Source organism: Danio aesculapii, chromosome 15 (genome assembly GCF_903798145.1).
Source record: "Danio aesculapii chromosome 15, fDanAes4.1, whole genome shotgun sequence".
Classification (NCBI taxonomy): Eukaryota; Metazoa; Chordata; class Actinopteri; order Cypriniformes; family Danionidae; genus Danio; species Danio aesculapii.
The window spans coordinates 47515885-47534604 of record NC_079449.1 but is presented as its reverse complement, the minus strand read 5'-3'; the positions used below and the strand labels follow the sequence as shown (position 1 = coordinate 47534604).

The window sequence follows — 18720 nt, the reverse complement described above, 5'->3', positions numbered from 1 at the left end:
GAATTAAATAGGCTGTGTTGATGAATTAAATAGTCTTTTATTTATTACAACAATGCTCTGTTTTAAAAACATTTTAAACTTGTAAAACTCATTTCTGAGGTGCAGCTGATCACAGAGAGTTGAACAGATCTTTTAATCCCAGTTGCTTTGCAAGTCATGTTTTTTGGATATGATTATACGTGTTAATACGGAAACATGTTAATACATGGCTGTCAGTCAATTCGGTGCGCAGGGAAAAGTGCACTCCTATGTCACGTTGCAGTGTGCCTCAAAATGTCAGGGATTTGAACCCTATTTTAACGTCAGTACATTAAAAAAAAGACTTATTTTTGACGTTTAATGTTAATATCACTCCAATATGACAGTGGACACACTATACCTAAACATAGTTCTGTCCAAACAGCTTCCACAAGTTGATTTTCATCATAGGTATTGCAAAACAAGTGAGAGGGGCCTCCTGAGACAAGTTAGATACTATAAAAATGCTGGTATACATCGGAGTGAGTTCTTCAGAAACAGAAGAGCTACTGTAATGTCCCTCACATTATGTTATAATGCAGAGATGATCATTTAAATAATTGTATTCATAATGATAATAATGCATGCCTTAAGACAATATAAATATATAAAAAATATGAACTAATGCTTAAAAGATCATATTTAAGCTTGACGTATTGATTTACTGTATAAGGTGTTGAACTTTGCCTGCTCTCTTCCTCAGATCAAAGAAGTTATCAGTTGCTTGTGTGAAAATGGATAACGGGACATACTTTTACTTCATGCTGTTTGAAAATCTTGGGGACATAAGATATGCTTTGTTCACTACAGGACTGATTCTGTACTTTGTTATCATATTATTTAATGCTCTCATTACCATTACTGTATTTTGGGACCGCACATTGCACCAGCCTATGTACATTCTGATTTCCTGTTTGTCTGTTAACTCTGTGTATGGAACAGCCGGCTTTTTTCCGAGAGCTCTGATAGACTTGCTTTCTGATACACACTTAATCTCCCGTGAAGCATGCATCTTACAATCTATAGTAATTAACTCGTACATAACAAATGAGAATGCAATATTAATGTTAATGGCACTTGACAGATTTGTTGCAATAAGTAAGCCTTTACAATACCACAGCATAATTACACCAAGGTTCCTGACTCTTTTATTTCTTTTAAACTGGGCATATTCAATGCTTTGTATTGGTGTTATTGCCATTTTTTCTGCAGGGCTTAAAATGTGTGGCAACAAACTGTGGAAAGTGTACTGCCACAACTATGAAGTTGTCAAGCTCTCGTGTGTAAATAGCATTATTGTTAATATTATGGGCTTGTATGTGCTGATAACAACTGTAATCATTCCTCTAAGTTTAATTATATATTCTTATGTGAAAATTCTAATCATTTGTCAAAGAAGTTCATCACAGTTCAAGAGGAAATCTTTCCAAACAGTTGTTCCACACATAGTGGTCCTTTTAAATTTCTCAGTTTCTGTCATATCTGAGATCACTTTGAGTCGAGTTGTCAATTTAAACATGTCAGTAGGGTTGTCAATTTTTGTATCACTGGAGTTTCTTTTGATACCCCCCATCCTCAACCCTCTTGTTTATGGTTTGAGTCTGTCAGATATAAGAAAAAAAAATATTTGCTTCAGAAATGTATCCAGGTGAACTTTAGTTTGGCTGTAAAAAAGTCAATGCATTAATAATGTAGTTTTGAGAAACAAATCCAGGCTTCATAATGCCATGCCTTTCATGCTACAGTATATATGAATTTCAATGTAGAATATTTAAATGTATCAGAAATGTTGATGTCCTTTATCTGTATGGCATATTGAATTAATATGTTAACAGGCATATTAAAGAGATTTCCTAAATGCCTCATATTGTATGCTGGAATGTTCCACAGTCTGAAATATTGTTATGGCTTTTTAGTCTCTTTGTCTATAACTGCTTTGGCACTATTGTAAAAAGCGCTATAGAAATAAAGATGAATTGAATTGAATGAATCAGCTACAATAAAAACATAATGTGTTCTCCATTTAGTTTTATGTTTACAAAACTCAAACCTACATTCAGAGTAGCCGATGTTTAGAAATAGAGATTATAATGATGCTCTTTGTATTTAAGGTCTTAAATAGCCTGGCACATTCTTATTTATCTTAAATTTAACATATCTAACATATCGGCTAGATGTTTCAGGTCATCAAGTCAGAAATTGTTAAAGGTTCCCAGATCAAGATTAAAGGAAAAAAGAGATCTGGCTCTTTCCTATGGTCGGCCCCAAATTGTGGAGTGGAGGAAACTGGGGATAGTTGTAAAACTGTTTTACATTTCTCTCTATATCTTTACTAGTTACAAGTGTCTGCTACTAAATTGTTGTGATTCTATCTTTGCAGCTCGAACAAAAATAGCAGTTTAGTTTCAAACAAGTTGAGTGAAATGTTGCAATTGACCCCATAGTCTGGTGTGTAAGAGATGTAACATGGTAAAATAATAATTATTAACCCCAAAAAGTGATTTTAAAGCGTGTTTATTCATCACTGAGCTTTCAGCATAATCAGTGTGTGTCTCTGTGCTGCAATGCTGAATATAATGTGCATTAGCAACAATTTTGCACTATGTGTGTGCAGACTTCAACAGCCCACAGGCAAACACCTAACCCAAATTATTTTGTTGTTAAGGTCTTTTTCTTCTAAGATCTATAGACATACTGAATGTAAAGCATACACTTAAATTTGCTTGGGGTTGGTGGTATAACTAACCAGGAGTAGTATAGCCATTAATTTGTATAGCCATTAATTTACACAGACACACAATTGAGTAAGAAATATCCCACAAGTAAGTTAAGCAACAAAAATACTTCTTTCCTTCAAATTTAGTTTGCTCTGGCTGACGCATTGTCATATGTGGAATCATGAATATCATGTGTATATGTGAAGAGAATTAACTGATTTCTAACTATCCCCAGTCTCCACTAGTCTACCTCGTTTTATTAAGATCCTCTTTTTCTAAAATAAAAAAAGAAGAAATTAACAAATTTTTCCTTTAAAGGACTATCACACCATAGATGTCTGAGCATGCTTTTTATCTACATGTTTAGTATGTAGTTTTATTAATTTTATTTTTCTCAGTGGCTAACACTATCGCCTTACAGCAAGAAGGCTGCTAGTAGGAGTCCCAGCTGGAGGCATTTCTGTGTGGGGTTTGCATGTTTCCCCCGGATGTTCTGGTTTACCCCGTAGTCCAAAGACATCTGGTATAGGTGAATTGAATAAACTAAATTGACTGTAGTGTGTGTGTGTGTGTGTGTGTGTGTGTGTGTGTGTGTGTGTGTGTGTGTGTGTGTGTGTGTGTGTGAATGAGACAGTGTATGTTTCCCAGTGCTGGGTTGTGGCTGGAAGGACATCTGTCTCAAATAAACATATGCCAGAGTAAGTGGCGGGTTATTCCGCTGTGATGCCTTCTGAAAAATCAGGGATTAGGCTAAAGGATAGTGAGTGAGTAAAGAATATGAAATGATACTGCTCACATGATTGAAATCATGTTAGCTCCTGGTTTTTTATGAATGTGGATGCTTGTATGAAGATGGTTCTATCAATCAGGTCTTATAATAATTTAATAATTTCCCAGTCTGTACAATTATTGTTACTCCTATCAAAATGAGATGTGTATATAACTTATATATGTAGATTGTTGGCAAAACAGTTAGTACCTTGTTAAAAGCTGTCCTCAAAAATAAAATATAAATAAATATAGCATAACATGAACTGCACTGTAGTGGCACATAGAAATCATTTGCAGTGTGGCAATTATTTGTTCTCTATCAAGGAAACTCAAGCTTTAATAAAGCTTCTTGAAGCTCAAGTGAAATCAGTCCAATGAAATTCATAGGTGATCCCTGCATGCATGATGTTGAACCAGGAAGAAACAAAGACTGAGCTGATCATTTAGCTCTAACATATCTGCCTTTAAGAAGCATTGTGTGTGAATGTTGTCCTTTTCCAATACTATAGGCTCACAAGCATACAATTGTCAAACTGATTCTCAAATCGATTGTTGCAAAGCATTGTTATTATGGCAAAAAGAAGAGTTGAGCTGTGTCCTCCTCTGTGCCCTCATTTCATCACTGCCGAAGACACACATGAGCTTTGTGTTGAGAGTCTCAGGGCGAAGCACACACAGTCACCCCTTGAGCAGCGTGGCTGTGCACTCTGCGGCTGCCTGGAGGTTCTTTAAGAAGGAGCCTATGGCACATTGAAGCAGAACGGAAGTAAAAGTCAAGGGAAATGCAGATGGATTTGGCACAGGGGATGGAGATGGCTCCCACCCTTTCTGTACCCTGCCAAATTCACATCCCTTCAAGTTTAAAAAAGGCATGTTAAGGCACATTGCTTTTTTTGAGACAACTAAAATAGACCATTGACCGACTAAAAGCTGGTCTAAACTTAATGACACAAGATATATTTGATTATTTAAAGAACGTGTTAGTGATAGGCAGGTCCAATGCGCTTAGCCTAAATGTTGCTTATTTCACACACATGATAAGCAGCAAAAATTAGGTCTAAATATGAACATTTTAAAAGATTAAAATGTAAATAAAAAAGATTATTGTCTATATAACATGAAATGTCATAATGGATAGTGATGGCATGCATCAAAATAAGCCCACCTACCTAGTCTGCAGTAATGACAAATTAAATTGTCTATTTTCAGATTTTTAAAAAAGATATTACTGATGAATTCATGAAGTATTTAGGACACATTCAGGCAGAATGCATCTTTGTACTTGAAACGCAGCGCTCATAATTTCAATTTTTGGGTGAACTAAACCTTTAAGCAGCAGTAAGCCTCACAAATACTTCAAATTGATTGACTTAAAACTGCTTGAACTTTATTAAAACTGTTTGCACTAATATATTGTAACTACACTTTGTTCATTTTGTGCTTTTGTTCCTTTGTTTATTGGTCTTAGAGATAAGCCTGCTGTGAAAAGTGTCACAAACATCCTGAAAAAATAAAACCAAAGTTTCTCTGAGATTATGTGTTATGTAATCTTGTTAACATATATTTCCTAAAATAAAAGTATCGAAAAAAGTATTGTTCGGAACCGGTATCGAATTCAGGGTATTGGTATTGAAAATTTTGGAACGATACCCAGCCCTAGTTAAAATTACACCAGAGTTACCGACCGCTCCTGCGCTTTATTAGGAAATTTATTCTTGCGCCTGAATGCATACAGCCGAGAGGAAAAGATAGGAGAGAAAATGATTATTATTGAACCGATACCGAATTGTCCGCGTCTGCATCGGAGTGCACCAAAGAAACAATTAATTTTGACACCCCTAATTGTAATTATAGAATATTTTGGGCATGCAGTATTGATATACTGTTCATATAGTCATTTAAGGTTAGGCACAAATTTATGCACACGTGTACCACATCTGTTTTTATTGTTTATTGTGGCTATAGCATTACTGTTTGATGTGTTGTTTAGTCGCTATGGCTCAAAGGATCTCCCTCAAGCTGCATGAAATTTCATGGCCCTAAAATTCCTAGTCATGCCTCCCATTTTAAACCCCCTTATTTACGGATTAAATCTGACAACAGTGCTTCAACAAGTTATGAGACTGTTTTTCAAGAAACAAGTGGGAGTATTCGAGTAAGAAATGAATTAAATGTCTTGATTTTCTTTTATGTAAAAGCGATTTCACTATAATTAAAAAAAACCACCCGAGATTGCAGCGGTGGGGGCGCGAAAAACCTCCGGTTCGGCACACAAGCTCTTACAGTAAACAAAGGAAACAGTGGCTAAAGCTTGCTAGTACTAAACACAGATAGCTGAAAACCGAATAATTAGCAAATTTTATATTAATATGCAATCAATTTAAGCCATTTTAAATCAAAGATGTATAATTTATTAATGTGGAGCGACTTATTATGATAAACTGTCTGATGAAACGGTATACACTTTGAAAAAGCCTTTTTAATTGAATAAATTGTCATTTTTGATTTGGTGTTGTCGCCTTTTTGAATATATGTTAAGCCATTTTACAATAGGTTTTTAGCTTGACTTAACCAACATTCAAATAGTCAGACACTTTTGTTTATATTGGGATCTTGTGGTTCTATAACAGCATTCAGGAATTAATTGTGGACATTGTGTGGATTGAGAACCTGCATTCATTTAAACATTGTATGTGCAGTAAGTCCCAACAATTACTACTTATGTATAATGGTTACTACAGTGTTGTCTGGCTAAAGCCACGGTTATTGTATTTAATCTATAGAGCTATTGTAGCAGTATGGTAGAGATTAGAAAAGTGATAACTTGGATTTTATTTACAATCATGGCATATACTCAGAAACAAAACCCTTCATCCATCTTCCGAATGGTTTGACATGGCCAAGCTTTTTGTTTGTAAACAATAAACCATTCTGGATTAAAAGCTGGTACAGTACATTCAACAATCTCATGGCAATTCGTAACTTTTTGATTTAGTGGCTAATTCGTATGAATTCGTACGATCTAATTCGTACGATTTAGTACGATTTGCTATTCCCCCAATGACGGTTGGGTTTAGGGGTGGGGTTAGGTGCCACGCCTCCTTTTTAAAATCGTACAATTCGTACGAATTAGCTACTAAACAGACAAAACGTAAAATACTTACGTTTTCTTGTAAGATCAGGCTGGTACATCACAGACAAAAGTACTTGTCCTAATGGTCTTTTCCAAAGCTCTTGTCTTGAAAGAATCCTGAAACTCATTCATTTTCCTTCAGCTTAGTCCCTTTATTTATCAGGGGTCACCACAGCGAAATGAACCGCCAATTTATCCAGCATTCTGTACGTTTTACACATCGGATGCCCTTCCAGCAGCAACCCAGTACTGGGAAACACCCATAGACCATACACCCAAACACCTTGAACCAGCAACCTTCTTGCTGCGAGACGATTGTGCTACCCACCGCGCCACCATGCTGCATGTGTTTAAAATATGACAGTTTATTTTACCCCAATATTTTCAATGAAATTTCTGCGCTAGCCTGTTGCTACTGACGGCGCTAATGGTTATATAGTGGCCTTTCAATTTGTTTTACGCTTGAACAACTAATAAATAAATATATATATATATATATATATATATATATATATATATATATATATATATATATATATATATATATATATATATATATATTAGGGGTGGGCCATTATTGGCATTAACGCAAGACTTTTATCGCGCGAGACTAATATAGCCGTTAATCTATTCTCAAGTTGGGTTGGGAAGCTGGGTCTACTCTATGCAAGCTATGATGACTTTCACCTTGATATTTTAGCACGGATGTATACCTGACTGGTGAGCCGTCTGACAAACAAGTGCCCTTCTGAAACTAGAGCCGGAGCAAAAAAGTGGCGGGTTCGTGGATGAAAGAGAGGACCTATTCTGCCGCCCAGGTCACCTCTATGGACGCGCCAGCCCTGTCTGAATCAAATCAGCATTTGTGTATTATGTGTGATATGCTTGTATGCTGCACCCAAATTGCCTTCGGGAAATGAATAAAGACTGACTGTCTGACCATCATGAGTATTTAAACAGATTTTTTATCCTGCTTATAGATTCTGTAAATTATTTTAAACATTTCTCCAAAAATTACTATTAATTTCTTTCAAAATTCTGACAGAAAGAGAGGACTTGTGAGGTGCAACATGTAATGCCATTTAATATGTAATATATTATAACTCAAGTCAAATCTAACTGGTGCCTGTGTTTTTATGCAAAAGACCAGAGGCTCCTGAGAAATGTGATGACCCTATAAAAACTCTAGAGTTCTGCAGACTCACAGTTCTTCTAAACCCCTTTTCACTCACATTTCGAAACAATGGTCATGTCAAGATGTATCACAAATGGTATTTAACTCCTTTAAAGTGTTTTCATTTGTGTAAGGTGGAAAATTAATGTTAGGTTGCCTGTTGATGTAATATTCAGTTTGGGAACAAGTCATCAACTAATGTTATTTTGTGTAGAAATGTATTCAGAGATGTCTCCAAAATGATCACATGGTGTAAATTTTAACAAATGTAACCTCATTGTTATTTGTAACACTGTAGTTAATTGCCTATTTTTCTGTACTTTCTTCTTCAGGTCACTGATGGAAAACCTTGGTTCCTAAAGCAAAATGGAAAATTATACCGGTTTTAACTTCATGTTGTTTGAAAATCTTGGGTACATAAGATATGCTCTCTTCAGTTTGGGTTTTATTCTGTACTTTTCTATAATATTATTTAATGTCCTTATTATGCTTGCGGTATTTCTGGAAAGGACATTACACCAGCCTATGTACATTCTGATTTCATGCCTGTCTATCAACTCTCTATTTGGAACAGCTGGCTTTTTCCCAAGAGTTCTGACAGACTTGCTGTCTGAAACACACTCAATCTCTCGTGAAGCATGCATTTTCCAGTCTTTTGTCATTTTCACATATATAGCAAATGAGTTCTCAATATTGATGATAATGGCGTTTGACAGATTTGCTGCAATTTGTAAACCTTTACATTACCACAGCATAGTTAGACCAAGGTTTCTTGCTTATTTAATAGTTATGAATCTGACTTTTCCAATGATTTTGCTTGGTGTTGCTGCACTTTTAACTACCAAACTGAAAATGTGTGGTAACAAACTATTTAAGGTATACTGCCATAGCTATGAAGTAGTCAAGCTTTCTTGTGACAACATTATAATCAATAATGCGTTTGGCTTGTTTTTATTAATAATAACTACCATCATCCCTTTAGGTTTAATACTATTATCCTATGTAAAAATTCTAGTCATTTGTCAGAAAAGCTCGGCACAGTTTAAGGGCAAAGCTTTTCAAACTTGTATTCCACACATAGTGGTGCTTTTGAATTTCACAATTGCTGTAACATGTGACGTCACTTTGAGTCGGGTTGTGAATTTGCAAATTCCTATAGGTCTGTCAGTTTTCCTTTCACTTGAGTTTCTCATTGTACCACCCATACTCAATCCCCTAGTTTATGCATTTAACCTGCCTGATATCCGCAAAAAAATGATCAGCCTTATAAAGACATTGAAATAGTAATTTTTGTTTTTCATTTGCTTTCAGATGCAGTACATGTTGCACATTCTCATTAAAGTTATGTCTTTCGTGTGACTACTTATATTACTGCATTGTCATATTACTTACATGTAACTACTGGCTTATTACCTGCTTATTATTAAGACAGCGACTGTTTATTAGTACTTATAAAGTATGATCTTATACTACATCGCAAATTCTACCCAATAACTAAACCCAAATTCTGCTTTCCTATTACCTTACTATTAATAAGCAGAAAATGTGTAGTTTATTAAGTTTATTGTTAATAGCGATAATTTTACCTTAAAATAAAGTGTGACACTTGATTTATATTATTATTATTATTATTATTATTATTGTTACTTTAATTATAATAAAACTCACAGACTAGTGGCTTTTGGTGTGGACAAATCTAGATTTGAATTGCATCCCCTCATTTAATGTAGCTCGTTGTTATATTAACTATACACACAATATTGTAAAACCTGACAGTTTCCTATATCCGTGATGTTAGTGTCTAAAACTCTAAAAAGAACCAGATCATTTGTGTAAACTCTTGCCAATAAAAATGCTTTGCTGACTTTGCTTCCATGCTGATGGTTTTCAGCTTGTCATGTATTGACATATATATATATATATATATATATGGTAATGAGGTGCTGTGAGTTGCTGGCATGTTCAGGCAGGAGGGCATCTTTTATGATGGTCAGCAAGGCTGGATGGTTCAGGGCATTACTGGCTTACTGGTGTGGTGAGAGAAAAAAAACAGCACAAGACAAAAGAGACCTTAGGAGTAATACAAGTATAACTAACAAGCTACAATAGTGTATAAGAAAACTAGCAGTACAATTTAATTAACTGGTGCAGGCATTTAGGGAGAATGCATTGGTTGGAGACGTGTCTTAGCTGTGGCAAGCCGGGCATGGCTAATTGCAGGGAAGAAACGCTAAATAATTGTCCTGTGTCCAGTGTGTCAGCCCAATTTATCAATATATCTGCTTGTGTTGTCAATTTATTATCTAATTTTCTAATTCTCACTGTTTTCATTTCTATTCATATGAGACAAAACTGCACAAAACCTTTCAAGCAAGAAATACTGACAGTCAAAACAAGTTCTATAGACAAAATATATAGGTAAAAGCAAAGGCTAGGCATATTACTACTGTTAGAGATGTGACAAGGCCTTCAGAGAGATTGTGTTGTGAGGGCAGCAAAACTACAACAGCTAAGTTGTTCATGTGAATCAACCAATAAGTTGCTTGTGAGAGCTGTGACAGGAAAAGAGAGCCACAGATGAATCTTTCCATGCGGCCTGGGTACTAGGCAAAAAAAGAAGCCATTCACTGATACAGAGATAGCTAAGGAGTGTTTAGATGTAATAGCAGAGAGATTGAGGTAAAGGAGAGACAGGAGATATATCAGACAAATATATATACAGTATAAAAAAACTACTATCTGATGACACTGCAACCAAGACAGTGGAACTTACCTTTGACTTAGGGCGTACTCACACTATGCTATCCGAACCGTGCCCAGGCCCGTTTCCCTGATCGTTTGAGAAGTGTGAGTACTCTGAATTGGGCTCAGGCATGGTTCACTTGGCCGGCCCTGGCCTGGTTGGAAGAGGTGAGCCCGGTTCACTTGGGCTTTGGGGCGGTACGCTTGTGTGCGAGTGCGAAACTGAAAGCGAGACGTGACTGTTTCATATGTGTTTATTATTCATTCTTACTGTTTAATGAACGCAAACTGTCATAGTTTATTAAAGACGCAAACCTCTTACTGCACGAAAGCTCCGGAGCAGCATTAAGGAGCAGTGCAGACAAACCGAGAGCTCAAATGAGAGAATCTGGAATTCAAATAGTAAGTGAATCATGCTTCACCTGGGTTGCAAAATCCAATTGCAAGAAACCCCTCATATCATTGTGATGTCTAAACTGACTGAAACTATGTTGACTATACATTCCTGATACATTAAGTGCCAACATGGGAGGACCCCCACCATATCCTCATGGATGATGCCACCACACTGCAGCACAAAAGGACTCGTGATCTGGTTTTTGGACCGGTTCATTGACACAAAATGCCTGAAAAGATCCTGTTCTTGCAAAAGATCCAAACTTCCCATCACTATAAAAAGAAGCAAGAAACTCCAACTGGAAAAAAGGCCAGAATAATGAATAGTTACCAAAAAAGCCTGTCAGGTAAGCACTTTTAGCCCCAGGTTTTATGTGAATCGGTAGACCTAGTCCATATAATAATAACCCAAGTCAACTAGTTATACTTACAAAAGCGACATATAAAAATAATATATCACCAAGATAATTGGCTGATGATGTTGAGATGCTGATGAAGATTGACCATATGTAATTAGTCCAGAGAGTCTTCAGTAGATATTTCCAATGCAATCTCAGTGATTTGTGATTTGAATTAAACTTATTTGTATGCATTAGAATCTTAAGGTTGCTATAAGGAAGGCTAAGTATAATTATTTTTGTACCTTTATGGTAAATTGATTCCTGAAGTACTGTGATGGATATTGTGAGATTGATACTCTGGCTAGATGAACAAAGTAGCACACTGGCGTTTAATCAAATAAGTGAATGTAACGCTCTTAAAACAATGACGCAGGAGCAGATTAGGTGACCTATACACCTGAGTGCGCATAGAGTTTCATGGCAGAAATTCCACATCCTTTCCTGTCATTCAGATCTGGCGGGCGGGCAGCGGGTTGCAGTTGGGAGTTGCGCGCAAACTGAAGAGCGGGGGGAAGTTGCTTGTGAACTTAAGAGCGGGGTTGAAGGTGCGCGCGAACTGAAGAGCAGCTATCAAGATGGTTGCGCCTTGGTGCGCATGGGGACTGTACAAAAAAGTTGAGGAGCGGGGGGGGTGGGAATTCCGGGAATTTTCCAGGAGACTGAACAATACGGGAGGTGGGTGGGAGATGGATCTGAAACACAGGAGACTCCCGGGAAAAACGGGAGTGTTGGCAGGTATGGTGTATAGGACAAGGGCGCAAGCCTACGCTTAATCACTGTGATCTCCGATCCCTCAGGTGGCACTGGATCAAGAATCCTCATTCATCTATAAGCGATATCACCACATGGGCTCGGGACTACTTTGGTAAACCTTTTTTCAAGTACCACAATATGTAGCTACATCCACAAATGCCAGCTAAAGGATGGCTTGGGTAGGGATAGCTGACGTGAAACTGACGTTTCGACACAGTGTCGAGATCCTGAAGCGTTAGCATTTCATAACACTGTACCAAAGCATGATCCGAAACACCCAGGTCACGTGACTAAAGTGTTTCCAAACACCTGGTCACGTGACTAAAGCGATTCAAAGCATTGATCAGTTCAGAAGCGTTTCGAGACCTGGAGAATCTACATTTGACTGACAGGGTCAGAAATAGGTCACTGTGATGGTTGGGTTTAGGGTTAGGGTAGACGTTAATAAAATACAATAAATGGGAAATGTAATGAATAATATAAATAATTCTTGTTAACTTCTGTCCACAACTGTATCTGATCTAGCAACAGCCCTGTTTTATGACCAAAACAACACATATTTATTCACAAAGTATTTATTCGGATGTCAGACCAATGTTGAAACCGAACAATACACGAACAAAGCATCTCAAACTGATATTAAAGCATTTCAAAATAGCTGTACCAGCCTGGATTCGATCAACAATCCCCACATGGTAGTGAGAAACCCTAACCACTCCACTATATAGCTTAGGGCTTCACTCCTACAAAGTGGGGTTTAATACCTCAATTTGTTCAACTGTTCTTTGCTGAAGCTGTTCCAGTGCAATTCACAAAGTGGATGGTGGGTGGTGGTGGGTGGTGGTCGGGTGGTGGAGAGATTATCATTCGTTTGCGGGCATCCAGGAGACGATGCATATGCGCCAAATGTGACAAGATACACATTAATATACACTGCTGTATGGATATCTGTTATGTTAATGCACAAAATAAACCTGATTTAAGGTTTAAGGTTAATGTAATTGACACTATGAATCAGGGGCATAGTAACCGGGGGGGTTACGTCCCCCTCACTTTTAGAGACAGACCATTTAGAAACAGGTGATTAATAATTATATGAACGTATGATCTCATTTAGCCATCCCCCCAACACAATCTCACGGCAATTCGTAACTTTTTGATTTAGATGCTAGTTCGTACAAATTCGTACGATGTAATTCGTACAATTTAGTACGATTTGCTCATCCGCCAATGACGGTTGGGTTTAGGGGTGGGGTTAGGTGCCACGCCTCCTTTTTAAAATCGTACAATTTCGTACGACTGAACTCGTATGAATTAGCCACTAAACTGACAAAGCGTAAAATACTTACGTTTTCTCGTGAGATCACGCTGGTCCCCCCCACTTTTAAATGTCCGCTACGCCCCTGCTATGAATTAAATAGGCTGTGTTGATGAATTAAATAGTCTTTTATTTATTACAACAATGCTCTGTTTTAAAAACATTTTAAACTTGTAAAACTCATTTCTGAGGTGCAGCTGATCACAGAGAGTTGAACAGATCTTTTAATCCCAGTTGCTTTGCAAGTCATGTTTTTGGATATGATTATACGTGTTAATACGGAAACATGTTAATACATGGCTGTCAGTCAATTCGGTGCGCAGGGAAAAGTGCACTCCTATGTCACGTTGCAGTGTGCCTCAAAATGTCAGGGATTTGAGTCCTATTTTAACGTCAGTACATTAAAAAAGAGAGAGACTTATTTTTGATGTTTAATGTTTATATCACTCCAATATGACAGTGGACACACTATACCTAAACATAGTTCTGTCCAAACAGCTTCCACAAGTTGATTTTCATCATAGGTATTGCAAAACAAGTGAGAGGGGCCTCCTGAGACAAGTTAGATACTATAAAAATGCTGGTATACATCGGAGTGAGTTCTTCAGAAACAGAAGAGCTACTGTAATGTCCCTCAAATTATATTATAACGCAGAGATGATCATTTAAATAATTGTATTCATAATGATAATAATGCATGCCTTAAGACAATATAAATATATAGAAAATATGAACTAATGCTTAAAAGATCATATTTAAGCTTGACGTATTGATTTACTGTATAAGGTGTTGAATTTTGCCTGCTCTCTTCCTCAGATCAAAGAAGTTATCATTTGCTTGTGTGAAAATGGATAACGGGACATACTTTTACTTCATGTTGTTTGAAAATCTTGGGGACATAAGATATGCTTTGTTCACTACAGGACTGATTCTGTACTTTGTTATCATATTATTTAATGCTCTCATTACCATTACTGTATTTTGGGACCGTACATTGCACCAGCCTATGTACATTCTGATTTCCTGTTTGTCTGTTAACTCTGTGTATGGAACAGCCGGCTTTTTTCCGAGAGCTCTGATAGACTTGCTTTCTGATACACACTTAATCTCCCGTGAAGCATGCATCTTACAATCTATAGTAATTAACTCGTATATAACAAATGAGAATACAATATTAATGTTAATGGCATTTGACAGATTTGTTGCAATAAGTAAGCCTTTACAATACCACAGCATAATTACACCAAGGTTCCTGACTCTTTTATTTCTTTTAAACTGGGCATATTCAATACTTTGTATTGGTGTTATTGCCATTTTTTCTGCAGGGCTGAAAATGTGTGGCAACAAACTGTGGAAAGTGTACTGCCACAACTATGAAGTTGTCAAGCTCTCGTGTGTAAATAGCATTATTATTAATATTATGGGCTTGTATGTGCTGATAACAACTGTAATCATTCCTTTAAGTTTAATTATATATTCTTATGTGAAAATTCTAATCATTTGTCAAAGAAGTTCATCACAGTTCAAGAGGAAATCTTTCCAAACAGTTGTTCCACACATAGTGGTCCTTTTAAATTTCTCAGTTTCTGTCATATCTGAGATTACTTTGAGTCGAGTTGTCAATTTAAACATGTCAGTAGGGTTGTCAATTTTTCTATCACTGGAGTTTCTTTTAATACCCCCCATCCTCAATCCTCTTGTTTATGGTTTGAGTCTGTCAGATATAAGAAAAAAAAATATCTGCTTCAGAAATGTATCCAGGTGAACTTTAGTTTGGCTGTAAAAAAGTCAATGCATTAATAATGTAGTTTTGAGAAACAAATCCAAGCTTCATAATGCCATGCCTTTCATGCTACAGTATATATGAATTTCAATGTAGAATATTTAAATGTATCAGAAATGTTGATGTCCTTTATCTGTATGGCATATTGAATTAATATGTTAACAGGCATATTAAAGAGATTTCTTAAATGCCTCATATTGTATGCTGGGATGTTCCAGTCTGAAATATTTTTATGGCTTTTTAGTCTCTTTGTCTATATCTGCTTTGGCACTATTGTAAAAAGCGCTATAGAAATAAAGATGAATTAAATTGAGTGAATCAGTTACTATAAAAACATAATGTGTTCTCCATTTAGTTTTATGTTTACAAAACTCAAACCTACATTCAGAGTAGCCGATGTTTAGAAATAGAGATTATAATGATGCTCTTTGTATTAAAGGTCTTAAATAGCCTGGCACATTCTTATTTATCTTAAATTTAACATATCTAACATATCTGCTAGATGTTTTAGGTCATCAAGTCAGAAATTGTTAAAAGTTCCCAGATCAAGGTTAAAGCAGAAGAGAAATCGAGCTTTTTCCATTGTCGGCCCCAAATTGTGGAATAGGTGGAGACTGGGGATAGTTGTAACCTGTTTTACATTTCTCTCTATATCTTTGAGATCTTTTAAGCCAGTGTTATCAAGATTTGATTCAAACTCATTACGCATGTCTGTTATTAAATTGTATTGATGCTATCTTTGCAGCACGAACAAAAATTGCAGTTTGTTTTCAATCAGAATGAGTGAAATGTCACAATTGACCCTGTAATTTGGGTCAGTTTTAATAATTTGTGGGGTTGGGGTGATGTAAAATTATGATTTCACCGAGGTGAGATGTAAGAGGATAAAAGAACAATTATGACTAAAAAAAAGGGTTTTAAAGTTTTATTCATCACTGAGCTTTCATCATAATTGGTGTGTGTCTCTGTGTTGCAATGCTGAATAAAGGGTGCAAATGTGCATCAGCAACACACGCACTATGTGTGTGCAGGCTTCATGAGCCCACAGAGGACAGGTCAAACACTAAACCCAAACTACTTTGTTGTTAAGGTCTTTTTCTTCCAAGATCTGTAGACATACTGAATTTGAAACATGTAAATATGGTTAAATGTGCATGGGGTTGGTGGTACAACTAATCAGGAGTATTACAGCCATGAATTAGCTCACCTTGCCTGCTGAGCAATAAATAAATGCACTACAGAAAGTTACGTTTGCACACATCCACAAATGACATATAAATGCATCAGGTTTTTACAGCATAAAACTCATAACTCACCGCTCTTGAGTACTTTTTTACTCTTGAGTGCTTAACCAAACTTTTTTATTTTATTTATTTTTTAATTTATGAACACGTTACTTTCTCAATGAAAATATAATGTGATTTTAGGCTACTGTTTTTACAATGCCAAAATCTATCATAGTATCTTAGACCAGCCTAGATAAAACTGTTATATTTATGTAAGTCCAATGCAATCTAATGTCTGTTCTCTTCATAATGGTTAACAAGTATTAAATTCAAAATTGTGCCATCAATTTATGATCTAGTCTTTCTTTAGAAGATCAACCACACCACTGACACAAGCAATATTTATTTGAATCACAAATGTTATTTGTGAATTACTGCACTGTACTTGGTAGATGTGTTTCCCAAAGGTTCATTTTGAAGCAAGCGTAAAAGATCTGTGCTCTTAATGCAAACAAGCGAGAGGGTCCTCCTGAGACAAGTTAGATACTATAAATATGCTACTATGTATGTCAGTTCTTCAGCAACAGAGGAAGAGCTAGTTTCCCTCAAATTCTATTCTGAAGCAGTAATGATAGTTTTTATAATTGTATTGATTCAGTAATAATAATGTATGCCTTAACACATCATTAATATATAAAATATGATCTAAAGATCAAGTATTGATTTTTGAAAATGTTGAACTTTGCCTGCTCTCTTCCTCAGATCAAAGAAGTTATCATTTGCTTGTGTGAAAATGGATAACGGGACATACTTTTACTTCATGTTGTTTGACAATCTTGGGTACATAAGATATGCTTTGTTCACTACAGGACTGATTCTGTACTGTGTTATCATATTATTTAATGTTGTCATTTTTATTACTGTATTTTGGGACCGCACATTGCACCAGCCTATGTACATTCTGATTTCCTGTTTGTCTGTTAACTCTGTGTATGGAACAGCCGGCTTTTTTCCGAGAGCTCTGATAGACTTGCTTTCTGATACACACTCAATCTCTCGTGAAGCATGCTTCTTACAATCTTTTGTTATTTATTCATACATAGCAAATGAGAATACAATATTAATGTTAATGGCACTTGACAGATTTGTTGCAATAAGTAAGCCTTTACAATACCACAGCATAATTACACCAAGGTTCCTGACTCTTTTATTTCTTTTAAACTGGGCATATTCAATGCTTTGTATTGGTGTTGTCGCTATTTTTAGTGCAGGGCTTAACATGTGTGGCAACAAACTGTGGAAAGTATACTGCCACAACTATGAAGTTGTCAAGCTCTCGTGTGTGAATAGCATTATTGTTAATATTATGGGCTTGTATGTGCTGATAACAACTGTAATCATTCCTCTAAGTTTAATTATATATTCTTATGTGAAAATTCTAATCATTTGTCAAAGAAGTTCATCACAGTTCAAGAGGAAATCTTTCCAAACAGTTGTTCCACACATAGTGGTCCTTTTAAATTTCTCAGTTTCTGTCATATCTGAGATCACTTTGAGTCGAGTTGTCAATTTAAACATGTCAGTAGGGTTGTCAATTTTTCTATCACTGGAGTTTCTTTTAATACCCCCCATCCTCAATCCTCTTGTTTATGGTTTGAGTCTGTCAGATATAAGAAAAAAAAATATTTGCCTCGGAAAGTTAACCAGGTAGATTACACAAACTCTAGTTTAGCTGTAAAGGAAAGTAAATGTATTAATACTGTAAATTTGAAAAAACAGTACAAGCTTCATAATGTCATACCTGTTATGCTGTATATGAATATAATATTTAGAAGTGTCAAAAATGTTTTTAATATTTATGGCATATTAAAGTAATATGTTTAAAAAAATGAGATTGGAAATATACGCATTGTATTTAAGCTCTTAATTGTCCTGTCCTTATTTATATTAACTTTTGACTGTTAAAGTATGTGCTAGATGTTTAAGGTCTTCAAGTCAGAAATTTGTTTGTCAGGTTTTTTGAATTGTCAGCAGTAAATTCTGGAATGGAGGAGACTGGGAATAGTTTATTTTATATCTTTTAGATCTTTTAAGACAGTTTTTCCAAGATTTGATTCAAACTAGTTAATTAGTCTGTTATTAAATGGCATAGATGTTATCTTTGCAAAAAAAATGCACAGTTTAGTTTCAAACAGGATGAGTGAAATCTTACAATTCACCCCATAATCTGGAATAGTTGTAACACACCCTGGGGTCAGATGTATTAGAGATTAACCATTCTATAATAA

At 36.0% G+C, this 18720-nt stretch overlaps 4 protein-coding genes across 4 annotated transcripts; all 4 read left to right on the top strand.

Annotated features, from left to right (window-relative positions):
- The first annotated feature begins 752 nt into the window (after positions 1 to 752).
- Positions 753 to 1670, top strand: LOC130242119 (olfactory receptor 4K5-like). Its single transcript, XM_056474133.1, has one exon. It carries the CDS (start codon positions 753 to 755, stop codon positions 1668 to 1670), a length of 918 nt encoding a protein of 305 aa, XP_056330108.1.
- A 6509-nt stretch (positions 1671 to 8179) lies between these two features.
- LOC130242118 (olfactory receptor 51L1-like) lies at positions 8180 to 9097 on the top strand. The gene has a single exon (XM_056474132.1). The coding sequence runs from the start codon at positions 8180 to 8182 to the stop codon at positions 9095 to 9097; it is 918 nt and encodes a 305-aa protein (XP_056330107.1).
- A 5173-nt stretch (positions 9098 to 14270) lies between these two features.
- On the top strand, positions 14271 to 15188 carry LOC130242321 (olfactory receptor 4K5-like). The gene has a single exon (XM_056474400.1). It carries the CDS (start codon positions 14271 to 14273, stop codon positions 15186 to 15188), a length of 918 nt encoding a protein of 305 aa, XP_056330375.1.
- Positions 15189 to 17225: 2037 nt separating this feature from the next.
- LOC130242309 (olfactory receptor 51L1-like) lies at positions 17226 to 18143 on the top strand. Its single transcript, XM_056474391.1, has one exon. It carries the CDS (start codon positions 17226 to 17228, stop codon positions 18141 to 18143), a length of 918 nt encoding a protein of 305 aa, XP_056330366.1.
- The last annotated feature ends 577 nt before the right edge of the window (positions 18144 to 18720 follow it).

What these genes read in the sequence shown, in the direction of transcription:
- LOC130242118 (XM_056474132.1), top strand. Translation starts at nt 8,180, where the DNA reads ATGGAAAATTATACCGGTTTTAACTTCATGTTGTTTGAAAATCTTGGG.
- LOC130242321 (XM_056474400.1), top strand. Translation starts at nt 14,271, where the DNA reads ATGGATAACGGGACATACTTTTACTTCATGTTGTTTGAAAATCTTGGG.
- LOC130242309 (XM_056474391.1), top strand. Translation starts at nt 17,226, where the DNA reads ATGGATAACGGGACATACTTTTACTTCATGTTGTTTGACAATCTTGGG.
- LOC130242119 (XM_056474133.1), top strand. Translation starts at nt 753, where the DNA reads ATGGATAACGGGACATACTTTTACTTCATGCTGTTTGAAAATCTTGGG.